This window comes from Poecilia formosa, unplaced genomic scaffold, assembly GCF_000485575.1.
Source record: "Poecilia formosa unplaced genomic scaffold, Poecilia_formosa-5.1.2 Scaffold33, whole genome shotgun sequence".
Classification (NCBI taxonomy): Eukaryota; Metazoa; Chordata; class Actinopteri; order Cyprinodontiformes; family Poeciliidae; genus Poecilia; species Poecilia formosa.
The window spans coordinates 1,989,573-2,010,986 of record NW_006799972.1 but is presented as its reverse complement, the minus strand read 5'-3'; the positions used below and the strand labels follow the sequence as shown (position 1 = coordinate 2,010,986).

Here is a 21,414-nt window from a genome sequence, read left to right as displayed (position 1 = left end):
GTCTTAAGACTTGGAGCAGGAGTACAAATATGTAGTTTAAGTATTTTGTTGCTGTTTCACTGGCTGCAGGGGGAAAAAAAGGTCTATTTGTATGGATATGTTTAAATCCCACGTATTCTTCGCCAGGTGAACATTTAATGTTGTTAGATCAAACTTGTAATCATTATCATTAATTACTTTGTAAAATACCTTTCTGAAGTACTTTTGTTGGAAATGTTCTGTCAATGTAGCTTTTTACAATGGATTTTCTTCAGCTTTTTAACACTAACAGTCTTTGGTTGCGTAAGCCAAATGTCAGGTGGATAATTATTCCACCAGGTAAGATGTTCAGTGATAAGATCGCTCTCTCTCTGTCCCCCTCCTTGTCTGAATCATTGTAGTACAGTGCAGTAGAAATGTGTCATACACAGTGCCCACTAACAAGGCCTTAACAAGCAACCCACTCACCTCTGTCTCTGCAGTGACAACCAACACTCTCCTTCCTTTTTTTTTTTCCCTCCTTCAGATGACAATCCAATCACGATACGGTCACATGGTGCATTATAATCAGCAGGCGACTAAGCAGACAGGGTCATGGTTCTTCACTGCTTGCTCAAATATTTGAAGGGCATGATAGTTACAGTCTTAGGATATTCATCTGTAACAACATATCGCCACTGCTATAAATAGTTGCAATAAACAGAACCGGGGATAAAAATGTAAATCAATTTGTTTTAATCCTCCTAACAAAAACAGGGATTTACAGGAACATTAGTAAGAAATGTCAGGTACACCTCTTTTTTTTCCCTTTGGGATACATCCTATTTCTCTTGGTTCTGTTCCATCTACAGTTTTTATTCCCTCATTATGTTTGTCAGATAAATGTGATCAAAAATCTCTGTCAATTAGTCCAGACTGGATGCATTGTGTTGTCCCATTTTGTTACTATTGCAAGTTTGCAAGCCACAGCTAATATCCTATCCCAATCTCTGCATATACATTACTTCATAAAAGGTATTAATAGTAAGGATTTTCTTTTCACAGACTATCTGTCTCATATGTTACAGCATACTGATAGTTTTTTTTACAGATATAGAAAAAACTATTTATTTTGTAAAAGTTATATTTCACTGGACTTTTCTTTCTTTTCTGTAGCTTAAAACAATTTTCTTACACATTTGTTGTAAAAATCGGGGTTGTATATACATATTCTGTACTACTTCTTCTATAAGTTGACTTCCAAACAACATTCTTCTTTGTGGAATTTAACGTAACAACTCAACAAAAAAGGCTCCAGTTACTTTTATTCAACACTATTTATTTCCAACAATCAACATAGTTTTGCTCACATATACGTTGTATGTAAATTAACCGTTACTTCACATCAACAGACAAAGCAACACGCTGCATTGTAAAAATAGTAACAGAAGCAAACAAACTAGGAGATTTCCCACCAAACCGTGACCTCATGCACCAAGTTAACACTAAATAGAACCAAAGGAATGGCATGGCAGTTCAAATGGTTTTAAGTACATATCGCAAGTACAGACTCACTTTATTAAAACAAGTACCAAGACTATGTAAAAATAAATAACAGTATAGTCTGTATAAACGCAGGAATTGCACAGACTTAAAATGTCTGCATACACCTGTATTTCTAATGAAACATCGTAAAAAACAAAACATCCATTCTTGCAATCATTCTACATGCAACATAAGACAGTGTGCATCTCTCCTTTCCATAGCTGTTACTAAATGCCTGCATTAATTTCATTAAAACCATTTTTGAACAACATTCAGCAGTACTCAGCAGGAGCTTCAGGTTGATCAGTAGTTTAATTTAAATTTTTGCTGAAGGCTACGGAGAAGGAGGAGCTTTTAGGGAATTACAAGATCCTCCTTGGCTACTACTTGTAGTCCCCTGGTACTGTAAGAAACAGAAGAGAAAGGACACAACAAAACAAAAATTAATGAACAAGTAAATTAAGAAAAAATATATTACACAAATAACTCATAGAAACAGATAGATAATGAGAAAAAGCACAACATTTATTTGATATACACATTTTTGTTTTGAACATACAAAATAACTTACAACCAACACGGAATTGGGTAGTAAAAGAAAGCTGCAAAGTTTAGCCTTTATTCTTTTTTTAATCAACTTTCTATTCTGACTGACATCTGCAGGTGAAAGGATGAAAGTTTGAAAGTTATGCACCTCCAGGTGCATATTTTTGTGAGAATGAGTGATTTGTGGAAATGAAAATAAAACTTTGGCTAATATTTGGTTTCTACACAGGATTCAAAATACAGCAGCTGCTGAGGATATAGAAAAAATACAGTACTATTTGTTGTGATTCCAAGGACGTCTTAGTTTTTTTTTTTTCTTTTTTATATTTTTCAACGGTACCAAAAAGTTGCTGTCTGCATTGAATTGTTGAAAGTGAATGAAACTCAATTATCTTTTCTTTTCTTTTCCTACTCAAGTTCAGACTTTATAATCACTTTATTGCCCACAGTCTAGGAGGTTGTACTTCTTTTGTGGAGATGGTTGTTATTTGAGGTAATCATATTTTAAATTTTATACTTATTCTTCCTAGAGAAAAACATTCTCACTTTTGTCAAATTTGATACATATCTTAACATTAATTTTACGTCTTGTGTTAAAACCAGAATGTATTTAAATTATGGCTTCTCTTCCTGAAAAAGAAATTACTCAATAATATACAAATCTGGGGGGGGGGAAAAACCCATGGTTTAATCATTTGTAGGACCAACTTCAGACACAACAAAATTAAATAACTTTTTTTTATATATATATATATAATGTAATCAGCCTCTGCATAACAAAACTGTTACAATGTGTACAATAATGTTTTCTTTTATGGCGGTTTCTGGGGATTTATTTTTGCAGATATTTCTACAACTATGCCACTACAACACCTTTTCTTTATCATACTTTCTGTTGAAGATTTGAAGATATCCTGAGTGTCATTAAACTGCTGTATGACTGGAATCAGCTTTAGGACAAACGGCCTTGTTTACCTTCACACTTACATTAGTATTCTGGTAAGTGCATGTGGTTTATGTTTCCACATTGGTCTCTGTGTCTTAAGACCATTGTTCCAAAGACATCTAATGTATTCAAATACATACTGAAAGAAGTATGTACAAAAGCATCTTTTTTAGAGAAAAGATGCTTGTTTGTTCTCAACTTATGTAGACAAGCAAAGAGGAGACTTTTTTGGTTTTATTTGTGAAAAACTAGGAAGTGAAAATATGTACTTGTTTCATATTTCTATCTTTTTTATAAGTTTGAAGTTTTAAATCTTTTGGGCCACTTCAATTCCTAGAAACTCAATAATGTGCAAACAATTTTACTGTTGAAGAAACGGTACAATTCAGGAACTGGGAAGAAGAGTCAAGGTTTTGTGGAAAATCCCAGTTTTGAAATGGTTAGTAGAAAACAACTGAAGAAAAAAAAAAAAAGAAATTTTTGCGTTTGTAAACTGGTCAGTCGTCCATGCCTGGAAACAGCTGTCACATCCATTATAGAAAAGCCAACTCACCTCAACAAGAGGATGCCAGTGGGCGACAGGTTTCCGTGGATATGTGAGCATTTCACTCCAGTGTTCTCGACCGAGGCTGTCTGCATCATTGCCGACTCGACACACACCAATGACCTCATTATGACCCACGCTACAGGCGCAGGGGGAAGAGAGAAGAGAAAGAATGTAATCTCAGCTTGCCTTGCATTCTGGGTCAATGCCATGTTACGTTCTTAATGAGAAAACTTTCTGAAAGGAAAGTGTTAAGATTGTTAAAAAAAATGTTCAGACTTTAAACCATGGCTTACACATCCCCTAAAAAAGGTTTCAGTGTAGGTTTAACTGTTTATTGTGTTGTAATTATTAATGAAAGATATGATGTAAGTTGTAAGCTAACCGATCATAGTCCATCACGGCTATTAAAAGGCTGATCTGCTCAATGTTTTCTGGAATGACATCAAAGACAATAGCCTCGTTGTAGACTGGATTCAAGGTGTTCCTTTTCGTAGATGTCTTCCTTTTCTTCAGTCTCCGACCCTCACACATCAGAGAAACCTTCACATATGGATCTTTTTTAAAAGACAGAGAAATGTTTATGTTATGCATTTATTTCTTTCCTGGACAGCAGCGCAACTTTCTAGGTCTGATTTTATTTACCCGATGCGCCAGTTATATCCATGGCCTTAAGATTGCGAGCCTGTATCATGGTGATGGTCAATCGGCCTGCTGTAGGCAAGTAGCAGAGGGAGAACATCAAATCCCCAAGGTCCACGTTATCCTAAAAGACATCAGAGACACATTTACTCTCACCTCGGTTTGAATCTTCGTTTATTATTCCTGTATGCACTGGAGACAAAGCTGAGGAAGAACAGCAGGAGTGTCTTGACTTTTATTTACAGTGATTTTCATGCTTTTTTTATTTTTATTTTTTCAAAATAAAGAACCGTGTCCTATGCTTGGCTCAGATAAACCCTCCCATATTTCAGCTAGAATGCAGACTTCTGCTTAGATGCAGCTCACTTATCACCTGCACTGAAAATAGCTCCACCAAGAAGTGAGAACCATGGCAGCAGACAAAATGTGTGGCGAGCACTACTCCTACACCACAATCTCTCCCTGAGTTATTGATGTGTTTGTTTAATTTTATAAAATGTCAGCCCATTAAGCATTTAAATGCTGTGGACATCCATCCACCCGTCCAGCCGTTCATGCTGATGATAAAGTTCAATCTTGCAAATGTTTTATAATTTCAGTGGTAAAGTATATCCAGTCTGTGCAATATTACGTGTGTGCATCTTTAAAAGAGTGAAAAAAAAAATCAAAACATAAAAAATACTGAAACCACATATGTGTGACAGAGCAGTGCAGTAATTTACCATGTGATTCCAGAGTTATTGTTTTGTGATCATTGCAAGTTTTCTCTATGCCAACAGAGTTTTCATAAACTAGAGGAATTTAAACACTTGCTCCAAATCTATGCACACCAGCTGACCTATACTTAAGCTTTATCGTGGATAAAATGATAATCCTTTCATTTTTTTAATTAGCTATAGCGAAGCAAAGACACTATCTGAACAGTAATGCAATCTTAACTGGGAAGAAACATTCACATAAAGCATAACGACCAGAGGAGCCTCAAATCTGTGACTTTAACAAAAGTCACTTTTAATTTGCAAAAACTTAGTTTACAGACTTGATGTCACACTGTAAAGACTCAAGACTCAACTCAGACTCAAGATCTGGGATTTGAGTCTCATGAACAGTCTTTATTTGACACAATCAGAGGTGAAACTAAGCCAGTAAAAGTAGATCATTTGATTTCAATGAGTAATGCTACCCCCCCGAGTTACCTGCATATAAATGATTGTTTGACATGGTAATGTTATGCACAGTAAATACGGTTTCTGTTCACCGTTTCTGCCAGGACGTGCCAGTAATTACCTTGAGTTTCCAAGTATGTTTGGTTTTACTCATTGATGCGACTCTAACAGATATGTTTGTTTTCTCCTGTGAAAGTGAAAGGGTTCTTGTGATTTATTAACTCAGATTGTTGAACATGGTTGTGTAATGGCTTGCTCAATTTAGCTGTGGCTTCACAATAATTAACCACACAGATGTCGCTCAAACTGAACTCTGCAAGATGCAAAGAGTTCAAATAAACACGCTTCCCATTTGATACAAGTGGAGATTTAACGTGAAATGGTGCCGTCCATATGCTACGAATACAAAAATAGATATGCAATGCACATTTATGTATGAAGTGGGGGAAATATAATTTGTAATTAAAGCAGTTGAAATTTATATATTTCAGATATTTAAATAGTAATTTCAGCAAATGTAAATACTGTATAACTGTGTTAAATTAGGCTTTAGAATAATTCACAGCAATTCTTCAGCAATTTATGACCTAGAGGCAACCTGAAATGATACAATAGATACAAGCATAAAAACATTTTCAGTCCAACATTTACAATTAGGTACGCCTAGGACTGTCATAGCGTTAGAGGTTCTTAAAACACTTTTTATGTTTAGTTTGACGGGTGCTCATACAAGGGTTGAGATTGCTTTGTATGAGGTATTTTTATTCAGAAATTATAAATACTCGAGTGTTATAATACAAAGCAAGAAAAAAATATACCACTAAGGGTACACAAGGGTATGAATCTTGAATAATCAGAAATTGATAATCAAACACAGCCAAGGATTATTTATTTATCTATTGACGTATGGTCCAGATCCCACAAAGAACCTGCGGGTCTTACATGCTTCATGTCCCGTCAACATGCATCATCAAAATGCACACAGGTAAACAATTTCAAAATCTGCTCTAGGATCCAGCTTAGAAATCAAATGCCGAGTTTTTTTTTTTTTTTTTTTTTTTTTCAATAATATTACATTTATTGTAATTCTGAATTTACCATCTGTGGCACATTATCCTTCATTACATTAAGTTGAAAAGCTAAAATCATCAAAACGAAATCAAATCCAAATCCCCTTAAGCAATAAAAGCATTATGTAGCATTTGTTTTTATTACCAGTGCCATTCTCAATATCAGAAAAATGACACATGTTCTTCCATAAATATACAATCTGCTTCTGCTGCGGAGCTCAACAAGACCAATCTGGCAATGACACAAACAGTATGGTCCCTCCCTCTGGCAATGAGGCTTAATGAAAATTCCATCATTTATATCCAATCATCTGTGGTGCAGTAGTTACTGAATGTCCTACCTTTTGGATAGTGTACTAATTTCTGAGAGATTTCTGTGCAGATTTTGTGGACACAAGCATTTGTGCACGTCTTACAGTCTGTGCTCAGACGAGGCACACAGCCTGTGAGCTGTATCTGGTTTCTCTGAGTACTGGGAGTGTGAAAGAAAAGTGTGAGAACGGAGGATGTTGGATTTTGTGAATCACTGGTTCTCATCATCCACCTTTCTCATGGGTTTCTGCTCTAAATGGACGACATTGACTAACAATTAATCAAGGGCATAAGTGGAAACATCGATCCACAAAACAACCATAAGCTGGGAGTTTCTCAAAAATATCAATACTTTTGTCGATATTCCTCTGAAGTCTCTATCTGGCAGCATGCCGACAGAATAATGTCTGTGCCTCTTTTTCTCTGTTGATTTGTGACAACTTTCTCTATTCCGTCACTCCTCTCTTGCACATGGTAATAAATTTAAAATGGTACTGACGTAATGTGTAGCGTTTATTAATTATTAAGCTCAAATTAGTTGTGTCTGTTTACATTCAAAGTGAGACCTTCTTACTTCTTGTTTGGTTGCAAAACTTGCCGTTAGCTGAGGGTAAATGGAAAATCATGATGTGCATTTGTTTAAAGGTGTCCCAAAATCTACAGGATTGTAAGTAAGATTCATACACTGTACAAAAATGAAGAATCGTGACTCCATATGTGCTCTCGTTTCCTCACTGCTGCAGTGCAAACAACTGCTTCTATAATCTTGTTACATAGCAATACACAAAAGGGTACAACTACCAACCATATGGTTAATTTAATTTGGAATTGTGGTTATTGGTAAAGTTAGTTAGTTATTAAAATACTTCAACAAAATGATCAGAACTGGTTGTAATAATTATAACAGTATCGTTTACAAACCATGCTTTCCATGACATTTTATCTGTAAATTGAAACTATAATGAAAGGGGTATTTTTTTCTGACATCAGGAGAAGATGCTGCTTAACTAAAATGTTATTTTACTGAAAATCACTTCCTTTTTCCTCGACATTATTAAAGGAAGTGTTATTCTCTTAGTCAGGTAGACATTTAGCTGCAGCTCCACTTGAGCTCAGCGAGTGAAATGGGCCTTTCTCGCAGGTGTGTGTGCTCAAATCTTTTAATATTGACTCAAGCATGAAAATCAAAGTTTACATTGCTCTGTAGTTTTGAAGCAAAACTACCAAACCCAGTTTGCGTCATTCCTCAAACATGATTTCTTCCCATTTGTCTTCTTCCAGGAAATCTGTGGAGGCTCAGCAAGCAATTCACTCTAAGGTAACTGGAGACTTCTCTTAGTTATGTGAAGGTTTAGGATATTTAGAGCAGAAAAAAAAGCTTCCTGTCATGGTTGATTGCATGACCAGTTAAAAAAGATGCATCTCTGGTCAACTATTGTCTTTTTTTAGTTATTAGTTTTGCAAAAGTCATTATCCTTTCTGGAGCCCAAAAGAGAGAATGACCCATAAGGCAGACACTCACACTTAGGGATAATATTTGTGCTTTCATGTTTAACTAAGACACAAGTATGAAGACTTTAGGGTATAACCAGAGTACATGAAGAAAGTCCACCCATGCACAGTGGGAATGTATAAACTGCACAAAGTTTGTGTTGCCAGCTTTCAAACTGAGACCTTCTTACTGTGAGTCACTGATGTTAAAGTTGAAACCTGGAGCCCTTAAATCTCTTCACATTTTTAAATTCAAGGATTTAAGGGACCAAAAGGCCATGGCATGAACAAAAAAAGAAAGTTGTGTAGCTGATTGTTTCGTTTAATGCAAACAATAATTTCACTACCACAGTAAAATATTTTAAAACTAAATATAGAGGCAATAGTACTAATAATTATAACATTACTGTCAGTGAACACAATCATGACTCTCATGATGTGTCTCAGGTTGACAAGGAAGCCAATCAATCTGCTGCAGAAAAGGCTCAAGAAAAGATACTTCATTTAAAATATTCTCTAATACTGACACTACTGACAAAACCTTATGACAAACATATAATGCTGTTTAGGACATTCAAAAATGCTTTGCAAGAAAAGGACAAACACAGAAAACATAAATCTCCCCACAACATCTTTCATTGAGCAATAAAAAAACCAAAACGTTAATTTATTTGTTAGACATGTTTAGTCCCAGAATATGCCCTTTTAGCATTAACCCAAAAACGAAATGAGCCACCAAACTGCATGTGATTATGCTTAGTGTTCTTTTCCATATTTAGATTCATGAGGAATAAAAAATTAAAATAAAAAAACTACCATCTTTGATCATACTTGTCGAATAACATAGCAGCTGTGATCCTAAAAATAATCTCACATTATAATTTTGTCACCTTTTAAAATAGACACAAGCACAACTGCAGTAAACCCGATGTGGGAAATGCTGCTGATTTTCTCAAAAGTCTTGTGAATTTTATTTGTCTTTTGGCTAGTTTCAGCAGAAAGAGAAATAGCAGCAGGCCCAGCCTAAAATGAGTCATATGTCTGGCAACTGTGAACATTATAAAGGATTATATTAGATAGGCATCTGACAGCTACTGTGTGCTGGTTGTTTTTCCTTCCTAATATGTATTGTTTCTGTTGTTACAATGACTAGTCAAACTAATTTTAATGCAAAGAGGAAAGCAGACAATGACTTTATGCATTCACACACCACAAAGAACAAGTGTTTAATGAAGAAATGACAATTCAACTGCTTGAAAAGAAAATAAATATATATATTTATAAATATATATATAAAAAAAACTTCTAAATGATAAAACATACATTCATTTTTATTTTATTTTTTTTTACTTTTCATTTCTACAACCATGGAACAAAATGAGTATTTGAAATGACTTACCGAGGAGACATACTGGATTTCGCGGCAGAGTTTTGTCTCCCTGGGAAAATCTGCCAGATCCAGGAAGTTGTCTACCACTACTTGACCGATGATGTCATGGCGTGAAAAGCGGTCGAAGTCATAGACGCTGAAATGCAGCTTTCGTGTGGGAAGCTCAGAGTAGGCCACGGGGAACAGGAAGACCTCGTCAAACACGGGGTTGAGCGTCTTGCGGTGCACCTTGGTCTGGTGTTTAGTCTTCCGATCAGGCAGCAGGTAGATCTTAACGTAAGGGTCAGAGGTACCAGAGAAATCCTTGGCTGGGAGGTCCTCTGCTTTGTGGATTTTAACTATTAATTGTTCCAAGTCGCAGTCAAATTTAAGAATAAAGTGGAGGCGCCCACATCCCCCACCTCTGCGACTGCCCTCGTCCCCCTCGAGCGAGCGCTGCTTGTACAGCTCGGGTTTGAGGCGGCCAAGGCCAAGACCCATTCCAGTAAGGGAATCCTGTCTTTGGAACTGTGCCACATTGAAGTCTGGGTTAGAGAGGTTCATATGTCTGCGAATGGAGCCTTGACTGAGGACAAAGAAGGCAAACAAATAATCAAAGTCAGACTACATCAAAAAGAATCAAAGGCAGTAAGATTCAACTTTTTTTTTTGTTAAGAGAGACATATTAGTAGTTACATTCAAGATAATGGAAAGGCTGGAGTCCCAGAACAGGAATACCTCTTATTTGTGACTATTAGGAAAACCAATACCTACCCCATTTCTTGTCCTGGCGCTGGTTCTGTTGTCTGCCTCTGCATTCGAGGGTTTGTGTGAACTCCATTTTCCCGAGTTTTACTCTGAGCATCCAGTGGTATGTCCGGGGATGTGTGGCTTATCTTCATAGCTGCCTCTGGTGTGGCTATCACCACAGGTGGAGGTGACACGGGAGTCATGGGAGCCTCCACTGACACAACCGAGGCCACGGGTGTAGGCTCTTTGGCGACAGAACAATGCGAAGACTTACGGCGGTTGTGCATCGGAGGGTCGACGGCAGTGTAAACTGGCTGTTTGGGTGCAGACTGTGCGGGCAGAGGGCTCATGGTGGGGTTTATGTGCCCTTGAGCCTCCTTTGTTGTGGGTGAAAGTCCTCGCTCCCTCCATGGTATCCAGCAGAGTTTCCAGGAGACAAAGAGGGAGACCCCAAATAGAGCCAATCCACAGGCAGTAACCACCAGTGAGAGTAGACTCACTGATATATCTGAGAAGATGACAAGTGAAAAGAAATCAGAGTTAAATTGAGGTTTTACTTGCAATTTTTGCTTCGTGCTAAAGCTACACCATTCCTATCGTAGATTAACAATAGGAGAAAAGTAAGAATATTATCAATTCTTAACACAGACACATTCATCTTCCGACGGATATTTCAAGATAGTTTTTGTTTATAAATTACACAGAGCAGATACAGTAACATGCAAATGATGGATTACCAAATAAATGTTCTTAGACTTTAGCTTTACTTGTCATGATCCGTGTTTCTGTGTATTTATATTAAGGTTTTTCTGTGAACAGTTTCTGTCCTGAGTCTCTGTTGTTTCTGCGTCTTCCCCGTTGATTGCTTCCCAGGTGTGCCTCATTCTTTGATTGCCCTCCCTGTGTATTTAGTCCCACCTGTTGTCTTTGTCTCTGGTCGGATCCTCGTCGTACGTCATACCTCGTCTGTTCCTCGTCTGGTGTAGTTTTCAGTTCAGTTTCTCAGTAGAACTGTTAGTCCTGAGTTTCTGATTATTTCGTCGTCACAGTAGAACTGCTTAAGTCCTGTGTCGGCGTTGGCTCTGTTGCTCAGTCTATTGCTACCAGTGTTGGCTTTATTTTCCGCTCACTGTGCTGCCTACTTGTTTTGACTATTCGAGCTGCTACCTTCATTAAATTCATCATCATTATCATCTTCATCTGGGTCCCCGCGTTCTATCTCACCACCACCAACCACGCCTCCTGACATTACTTCACTTTTTTTTTTTAGTTCTTTGGGGTTCAGTTTGAACATTTTGACAGGATTTTTTTTTTCTCTTAAGACATTTAACTCTGGTGTATGGTGTATACAAATGCTTCTATACTCAAAGGATGTGCAGTGTTTATGTGTATGACAGTATAATTAACATATAAATTGATGCTGATTCTTTTGCAGAAAATATTTTTTTTAAACAAAAGTATCTGCAAACATTAATTATACATTTTCTAATATGTTGTCAAATTATAAGACAGTTTCTTGAGAGAAAATCTTTGATCAAATGTCCAGTTTAAGATTTTGAAGATCTGCTAGAGATACTTTTTAAGCTCTGAAAATACTTTTCCTCTTTACCCGTCGACCCAGTGCATTTTCTCTCACACTGTACAATCTGAGAGAAAAAGACCTGACTAATAATGTGCTGACAAAGCAACCAAAGTCAATAGAAAACTCTGGCTCTTCAGTCTGTCTAGAAAATGTACTGCTGATCAACACCACTTTAGAAGGTATAATAAAAGGCTAACTTCATTCAAGTGACGTACAAATTAAAAAATGTTGGATGGTACTGCATTTATATTACCTTATTTATGTATTAAATCTTGGGGAATTTCATGGTTTTGTCCTGTTAATATTTTAAAAATCTTGAACTCAATAGATTATAAGGCTTTGTTTTTTTGTTTTTTTTCACTCATTCATTCTACAGTCTGTCTGGCTGGCAGAACATCTTTGCACGTTTTCCAGTTCAGCCTTCTATGCAATGTATTGGGATGTGATGTAAAGGTCAACCCACAGCAATGCACAGTTTTAATGATGAAAGAAATGATATGTAGTTTTTACATAGAATGTTTTCCAAATAAAAGTTTGAAAAGTGTGCCATTTATTCCTGTTTATCTATTCCAGTTTATACTGTGCAGAACTGCTTCCTGCTCCTATAAAATGTGCAAGTATTTAAAACGTTTTGCAAAATAGCTCAGCCATATTCAATGAAGATGATCTATAAATGTCACATTTTAGGTCTTGCCACAAATTCTTAAATGAATTAAAGGACTGGATTTTGAGGAGCCTATTCCAATCTCTTAGTATGCAAATAGCGGTGGGCCTAACCCTTGTCCTCAGGGTTCACTGTCCTGCATATTTCAGATTGCCCCTGCTCCAACAGACCTGATTTGAATGATTGTATTTTCTTATCAGAATGTCATTGAGGACAGTCCATTGCCGTTCATTTAAATGAGGTTTCTCACTATTAAGACCTGGTTTGGCGACCACTGTTCTTAGCCGTCCTACTGAAGCTCTGGATATATGTTTAGGTATGTCAACTTGCCCTAATCTCAAGTCTTTTGCAAGACTGTCCTGCATTTAGCTACATCCGCCCTACCAATTCTGACCAGCTTTCCTGTTCATGATGAAGACAAGCATCCCCAGAGCATGACTCTGCCATCAATTATGTTTAGGTCTTGGTAGTTTTGCAACTAAGTCAATACAGATGAAAGCAGATATTTGAGTAAGGTGAGGTTGAAAATATCCTAAGCTCTGACCATCTCACAGAGCGCCGTGAGGAATCCATCAGCCAGTAAATTTAAAGAATAAAACTGAGATCAAATACTTTCACTCCCACAAATAATATTCTTTTCAGTATCTGAAATAAGAAGACTAAACATTTCCTGTTTTAAATCAGTTTCAGTTTCTTATCCTGTAGTTGGTATAGGTGCAGGTGAAAGCATCAGTCTATGTCTGTCAGAGTTGAATCTGACAGCTATAAAAACATTATTTTGCAGACAGAACAAACACGCCTTTGCTGGTCTAGAGTCTTTCTTTGTTTAAGGTCAAGTTACAGTGTTTGGTCTTTTGCTTGGCACCACTACAACGTCCATCAATGCCCACTTCCTGCTGTTGTCACACTGGCAGATTCTTGAATTTTATTTAAATGTCTCTGCTTTTGTTTTCCATTCTATAGTACTTGTTACGTCAAGTGTTTGTTCTTTAAATCAAAATATATATATATATATATACTCTCTGCTTTTGTTTTCCATTCTATAGTACTTGTTACGTCAAGTGTTTGTTCTTTAAATCAAACAGAAAAAAATGGCACTTAGCTTAGAAAGCACTTGTCTTTTTGATATATCTTCACATGTCACATCTTCTTGTAGTATTTTGCCATTCAACTATCCATCTGAGACATTCCATTTTTTTCAACTTTGCAGCAGAACTGCATTGTGTGATCATGTTCATTTATTGAAATGCTGGCCGCCCGTATCTGCCTTAGCTTTTGACTGAGCTCCTTGAATTCAGCTGCTGGACACATAGGCATCTCCACCCTCTTGCACAGTGTTTTCTAATAGCGGCAGTATCTGCAAATCTATGACCATGTCTATTTTTGGATATGTGGTGTCAGTGGTGCACACATTCTGCTTTCTTATGCTGACTGTGCAAGATGCCATAAGTTATCTTTTTGTAAAAGAGAAGAGATGGAATTTTTGTGCCATATATTAAAAATAAATTTGTCCAGGGGAAGACTTGCGCAGAATTTTGAAACAAAATACCCCATTAAACATTCCTAGTAATAAGCAGAGATGTTTCTATCCTACTGTGACCTAGTCATAGAAGCTTGCAACTTTTTAAATCAAAATTGACATGGAGAAGATAGACACTTTAATCAATAGTAATAGTTTTTCTTTTCTAATTAGCATTAACAAATCATTTAATGTTAGATATTTCCCAAATGTGTCAAAGAAGATGGTCTTACTTTTTAATTTTTGTTTTTTAGAGATAATACTGAAGAAATGTATCATTTACTTCTAAGTTTATGCAAATTAGCATTTACAAATATAAACACTGTGTCTACCTTGAGAAACAAAAGTCATTCTGGCTATATTTTTGGGAACCATTAGTCAAAGGCAGTTTTTAAAAAGTGCAATGAGCACAAACTGATATAAAATGAGCAATTAAGCTACCTGCAAATAAGTCTATTGTTTGACATGAAGAAAATGGACATGGTCATAAATAAAAAAAAAAAATTAAAAAAAGGATGGCTCTTTTTTTCTTCTTGTTGCTCAGAAATCCAATCCAGCAAATTTGCTTAGTACATTGTTGAGCCTGTGTAGGCACAGTCATAAGAGTTAGCACAGGAACTTAGACCAACTGTCCTTTCTGTGCTGCGAGATTCTGTGAACACCAGAGTAAGTGTGATCAGGGAGAAACTGAGGGATCTGCCATCTGAGGACGCCGAGCCCAGCTTGGCAGAATGTTGAAGAACCGACTGCTTAAGAGGAATCAACAGACATCTGGGACGGTTTGGAGACAGCATCACAATGAGGAAGGTGAACCAAATCTAGAGCACAAGTCCTTCAGAGGTGCAATAGTGTAGGAGGTGAGCAAGAGATGAAAAGGCAGTGTGCAAGCTCCGAGATGCTGTTTTCTCAATGTGTAATATGCAGCATTACTTGATTTTCCAGTTGTTAATTAGAAGTTGGTATCCAGGGACAGACTCATGCATTTTAAATTGTTGTCCTCTGGGTCTTACCTGCTGCTTGGTGTTCATATAAGCTTAGTTTCAAACCTGCAACACATATTGGCTGATGGTTAGATAGAAACGTAATGGAATTACAAACAGCAGCAGTTTGTGTGCTACTTTTAAAAGCAGCAAGAAATGTTGCACAATTGCGGCGTTTTATATAAGACAACCTATTTTGGTCATCTCCTGCTCAGTGTTTTTATTCTGGGGATGTATTATACTTAAAACTGGGTCTCAAAGGCAAACCAAGAAACATTTCCTTTTTTCCTTTATGATTTGAAATGGAAAATTGGATTGTCCATATTGAAATCAGCTCCAGGATAATAGAGATGACAGCAGGGCATCTTTGCACTGCTATGAAACCAAGAATGACAATGAATATGGTTCTAACAGTTATACTACCAGCAATATGAGGTTATCTTTGATCAGTTCTGGTACACAACCCATGACTGAAATATTTAGTTTATTTTTGGGCAGTGTCCGAAAACAGATTTTACCTTTTCGCAGGATATTTCAAAACATCTTTACCTGCCTATAGATAAAGTCAAAACAATGCAGGCAGCATTGTTTTGATAGTCTTTTAATAGTTTAATATTGCTTAATATTGCTGCACCTGTCTGACAATTTGATTTAAATGTGTGACTGGCATTAACTGTTGTCAATGGTTAACAATAAAAATATTTGCATAAAAACATAACTTACATGTTTATGAGAAACAAACTTTTAGCATGGTCTAGTCCAAGCTCTTTAGAGCTGTAGTTGATCCAATGGCTGTCCACTGACTTTATCATTCTGCTGTAGCCTCATACAGGATGAGACCTACCAGCTTTTGTGAGAAATCAAATTAAATATCATGTGATTTGAGATCGATAACCTCCTTGTCTGCTTGTGAGCCCATCCTAAAGTTGGGGATGTGGTTGAGTTAACTCAGGACAGAAAATTAAGGAGGAAAATGACTAGAGTAAAAAATAAATAATCGCAGAAAAGACAGACCTAAAATGGCACGATTTCTGTATAATCAGAAACCATCATACAAACTGTATAGACAAAAATAGGCTTGTGGAGGATTGCAGGAATTGTGCCCAGCACGATCTATGTGCGCAGGCGCGTTCAACCAGCCAAGTCAGGTGAGGTTTGATAGCCTCAAAGCCTTAATGATTTAACATAATCGTATTTCTTGACATTCGGCTTTGATTCTGATGTGGTTTCAGGCAAACGCTTTATTCCTCCAAGGCAGAGACTTTTTGGCAAGAGAGGAAAATAAACTTTCAAATAACTGCGAGTAACAGAGGCAAAAAATGGACCTTCTTCTTACTCAACCGAGAGAAAATATGCATTATGTAGAATTATCTATACGAAACAACGTCAGGAATTAAGTTAGTTTAATATTTTCTTCTGGTGGGTATCAAAATTAAATCGCATAAACGAATTGGAGAAAAAAAAAGGAAATTTCTTCAAATATAAAGTGAAATTTTGATTTAACAACGGCTAAATGATTTTAAGGGACAAAATAAAAAACAAGAATGTTGATTAAATATCTACTATGATCAAGTAAATGCTCTAACCCGAACGCTCGCGCTGTAAGCCGGTCGGTTTCAACGAAAGAAGTCACATGCACGTTCCCTCCTGATCAGCTCCGCCACTGAAGGAAAGCGTGCAAACGATGCCTTACCTGAATCTGAATACCGTGGTCTAGTGAGATCTCGGAAATAGTAGATAAAATCCAGACAGTTTTCATTCTGCACTTCCCCCTTTGAGCAAAGATCTGACAGGAGTTCGAGTGCTTTTTGACAAATCTCGTCATCTCTGTCTCCAGGCATTTCCCACCAGCATCCTTATAAATGGACGGTCTCTCGTCGGCACCTATTGCACGCTGGTCGGCACGGTTTGTGGAGTGAAACGCTCACCGAGCGGCACGCCTTCCGACGCCGGACTTTATTGGAAAGCGCGACAAAGCCCCAAGTCCAAGTGCTCCAAAAATAAAGCAACCTATCCCACATGTGGAGCACGAAGAGTTGTTTTCTTTTGTGTAACAATGAGTGAAGCACTCCTCTCACTCTGCTGCTCTGCCGAAAGCCACCGGTTGAATCCACGCACCGCCTCTGCGGCGCCGTGCGCTGTCCAATGTGCTGAAATGTGCGCGTGTACTCCCGCTGCAATAAATCGTTTGCATCACGCCGACTTATGTCTCCAAATCATTTGTTTTTATTAGAGCTGCGAAACGATGCGAATCCCGGGGAAAGCTGAACACGTTAACTCCGAGCAGCCGAGAGCGAAAAAGCCGCATTTGCAAGCTTTACAACCAGAACAAAATAATAATAATAATAATAATAATAATAATAATAATAATAATAATAATAATAATAATAATAAATAAATAAATAAAACGCTCAGTGCTCTGACAAGCCTCGTGTGGTTTTACGTTCCTGCACATGGCCAATCAGAACCTACTTTTTTTTTTTTTTACGCTTTGTGAAATCATTTTAGGCTTTCATTGGCAAAAACGCTTTCCACTCAAAACCCATCAAAATCTGCTATACTGTTCGCGTAGATTACTTTATAAAACTTGAATACAGAATAGTTTTTGGTTATTGAGAGAAATTGTGCATTTCGTTGATGTTTTGATGTTACGATCTTCTGCTACATAAATGCCAAGGTTGTTTCCCCACACGCTAAACTCAATCAGGAAACAATGTATACATATCTGCCTGTCTTTCTTTCTTTATTTTCAGAATTTCAGATCGTTTCTTTTACTTCTAGAAGTCCAATTATAATCAACCAGTAGGCAGCCTTCTATATTTCTCATGGGACAATTGGTGTCAATATATGCGCCATTGCATTGTTGTTCTTTATGTGCTTTTACTTCACCTGTCAGTTCTCATGGGAGCTTAGTCAATTTCACATCCACTGAGTCATTGCATTGATTGAGAAGCACACTAATTAAGGTATGTAGTTTTAGTGTGTGCACTATTAATCTTAAAGAGAAAAAAAGCAATAACTTATAAAGGAGAAAGCAAATGTAAGTTACGAAATCTGATTATCATAAATTGGCAAACATTATTTTTGTTTTATTGGACATCTATGATTCTATTGAGGTGTAGAAATCAATGAATAAATGAAGGCAGTTTGAATTTTTCAATGTATATGCAATTTTATCTACTAAAGAATTTAAAAATCCCAATTTTTTTTATTGAGATTTTACAAGACAGGCGATTGAAGAAAACTGTGTTAGAAATGAATAAAACGAGGTAAAACTCCTGGCCGTGTTTATGCTTTTCACACTCCTTCCACGAAGAACAGAACATCCAGCCTGTTCTGAACCATCAAAGATAAATACAATCTATAATGAGCTGCAAATTCATTCTGTGGCACTGCAATTTCCCATCTCTTATGTTTGCGGTGTTTGTGTTGAGCTTTTGTCACATGATTGCAGGCTCTGAGAAAAAAACAACAACAAACAAACAAAAAAAAAACATTGTGCTGAAATTAACATTTTCGGACCATACTGAATACTGTTTGGGCTTTAACTAGAGGGACAATGATAAATCCAGCTAATGAGATGAGAAAATGCATATTATATTTACAAGAGCAGCACAAGTCAAGAATTAAAACAATTTTGGGAAAAATGAGTAATGCCTTCTTTTCCCCTGTTTTCACAAACACGGTAATCTCACAATTCAAAACTTTGTATTAAAGAACCTCAAATTAGTGCAATAATAATAATCTATATTTAACCATTTAAGAACCTCGTCGAGATCTACAATCTCTTTTCCAAGAGGGACATGGCCAGGTAAAAGTAATTAACTTATCAAAAGGTTAAGTCTTTATTCTCATTTAATCTAAGGCTTTCCTAATACCCAAAACCATACTGAAATTGGTCCCCTATTGTTTCCTAATGAACAGAAAAAACTGTTCAACAGTCAATAATTCAATAATATTGTTCAATAATATTGTGTTTAGAATTATTAGGTTCAGACTTGACCAGTTCAAGTATGCTAACGTTTAAACTAGAGATGAACAATTCAGTCCAGAATCCTTAAAACAGTGAAATAACCCTTTAGTGTTGAAATTAGCAAAAGAAGAAGCTGAGGCTGCAAAGCAGATGCCTTAAGCATCATTAGTGGAGAACAATTTGTTAGTCAATTAATTATTGTAGTGCTTACAGTGTCTACTTTTTCTGATGTCATATCACAATTTCTCTACCTGGTTCAAGAAAAATGGTCAAAAAAAGCACTGAAAGTCTGACAACAGCAACGTAACTAAAGTACTACTTCATTTTTGCTACAAATACCTAATTCTTGCTAAGAATTAGGTTTTTATTTTTTTTTAATTTTGCCTAAGAAGTCAGCATCTGTCAAATGTGGATTCTCGCTCTAAAAATGTAGTTTAAAGGTTTTCCAACTTTTCTTTTTATTTCTAATTTGCATTAGCTTGAAAAGAAAGGTGAAATACTGATATTGCAATCTGGAGAGACTCAGACAGAGAAAGAAAAAGTGATTTAAAAAGTTTAATGACAAATAAACTTTAAAGTCCTTTGGCATTCAGGCCAAACATTCCTGATGCTGCATAGGAATGCAGTCCCCCCGGGGCCTGTACTGGTGGCGACGGTCAAAGAAGGTATGTGGCCTGAAGAGCCGGGAGCTGAAGGTGGAGATGGGGCGGAGGTGGGTTGATCGCAGCTGGTAAGCGGAGGAGGCCGTTAATGAAGGTCCTTATGAACTGGAGCTTGATCGATGATTGGCCACGATGTGGCTTGATCCAGCGCTGATAGGTCCAGGGTGATGAGAGGGAGGAGCTGATTGATGACGCAGGTGAAGCTAAAGAGTCTTCCAGATTGAATTTGCGCCGAAGCTTCATGACAAAAATTCTTTTTTTTCCTCACTTGGCCACATCTTTCTAATTAAGCTGAATTTGGGGAGGAATACATAAAAAAACATGGAAATTAAAATAATATAAGTACCACTATTATGATATGATAGAGTCTGGCTAATATATGGGCATTCTGGATGATTGAACCTGACTTTTGGCTTTGATAGCTTTTGTTAATTAGGACCCAGCTGCGGGTCCTCATTACTTGATCTCTGTAAAACATGTTTTTGCGAGTTGCTGATTATGTAAAATGCTAAAGAGTTAAGGTTGTGTGAGAATTTTGTGTTGAATGGTTAATGAACCTAATGTTTGGTTGTGTATGTGGGCTTTCATTCAGAGAAAAGTGCTTGCAATGCACAAAATCAGCTTACTTGGTGTCCATGGCAACTGAAACAAGGCACTCTTTACCTACAATCTTCACTCCAAGTCGTTTTGCTTTTCTTCTCCTTCCTAAATATAATAATACTGTAGTTACATGCTTTTCTCCTCACCATAATTACTTTAATTTTCACTTCTTGCAGTCGTCACCATTATCATCTTCTTCCTATTTCTTGGAAGACTGCGCTTTGTTTCTCCCAATCTCCTTCCAATTTAGTGCTTTTCAATTAGTGATGCCTTTTTTTTTCTCTAGCTATCAGCTAATAACATCAGTTCACAGAGTGATAAGAACCAAAAAAGAATACTGACACCAGTGACTATTAGCCTTCCTTAGCCATTCTCCATTTAATGAGCTGAGTCTCACTCATAGCACTAAAGTTCATATCCTAGAATTTAGGAACAAGATGATGAGCCCATATGAGGGTTATTTATAATGATTTCACAAATGATAAACAATATGTCACTAAACGTCAGCAAAACTCGTGGGCTGCTCTGGCTTGTTTGGCCCCCTTTTAACGGCCCCATCTCTGGATGGTCGATTCATGGTTTGGATTGAAGTTGTTTGGGCATTGAGGGTCTGATCTGATGGGCTTCTTCGTTACTGCAGGATCTTGGTCTGCTTGTCTCCACCCCAGAATGAAGGCGACCACCTTCTGAGGTATTATTACCTGGATGTGGAAGTATAGAGTATTTGAGTGCTTTATTGTTTCCTGTCCTCTTAAATCGTCTGTTGGATGCTGTATGGTGGGAATGTTGCATTTTCTGTGATTTAGTTTGTTTGGTAAAAAAAATATATAAATATACATCTGAACTGAACAGTGTTAGGCTGGAATAACAGCCATACAACATCGAAAAGATTTTTGCGAGGGAACAACATTGGCTGCCTCTAAAATCAAATCGACTTTTAAATTAGTAAGTGCCATTTAACACTCATTCTTCAGTTGTTGTCGTCTCGGAATAAAGTGATGCTTAAAGAATAGAGCTCGCTGAAAACCAGACGGTGTTATATGCATCCCCTGGCTTATTCAATTGTCACTCAAAGCAGCCACAGCTATAAAAATA

At 37.0% G+C, this 21,414-nt stretch overlaps 1 protein-coding gene and 1 long non-coding RNA gene across 2 annotated transcripts; one reads left to right on the top strand and one right to left on the bottom strand.

The window, feature by feature from the left end:
* Nucleotides 1–1,265: 1,265 nt before the first annotated feature.
* On the bottom strand, nucleotides 1,266–17,413 carry syt9a (synaptotagmin IXa). The gene is made up of 7 exons (XM_007549836.2): nucleotides 16,778–17,413; nucleotides 10,364–10,847; nucleotides 9,620–10,175; nucleotides 4,185–4,305; nucleotides 3,925–4,096; nucleotides 3,549–3,678; nucleotides 1,266–1,906 (listed from the first exon to the last, which is right to left on the bottom strand). Exons 1-7 carry the CDS (start codon nucleotides 16,923–16,925, stop codon nucleotides 1,838–1,840), a joined length of 1,680 nt encoding a protein of 559 aa, XP_007549898.1. The 5' UTR covers nucleotides 16,926–17,413; the 3' UTR covers nucleotides 1,266–1,837.
* Nucleotides 1,914–9,473, top strand: LOC107835970 (uncharacterized). Its single transcript, XR_001661814.1, has 2 exons — nucleotides 1,914–3,048; nucleotides 8,011–9,473. It is a non-coding gene; the product is annotated as an uncharacterized LOC107835970 (long non-coding RNA).
* Nucleotides 17,414–21,414: the final 4,001 nt, after the last annotated feature.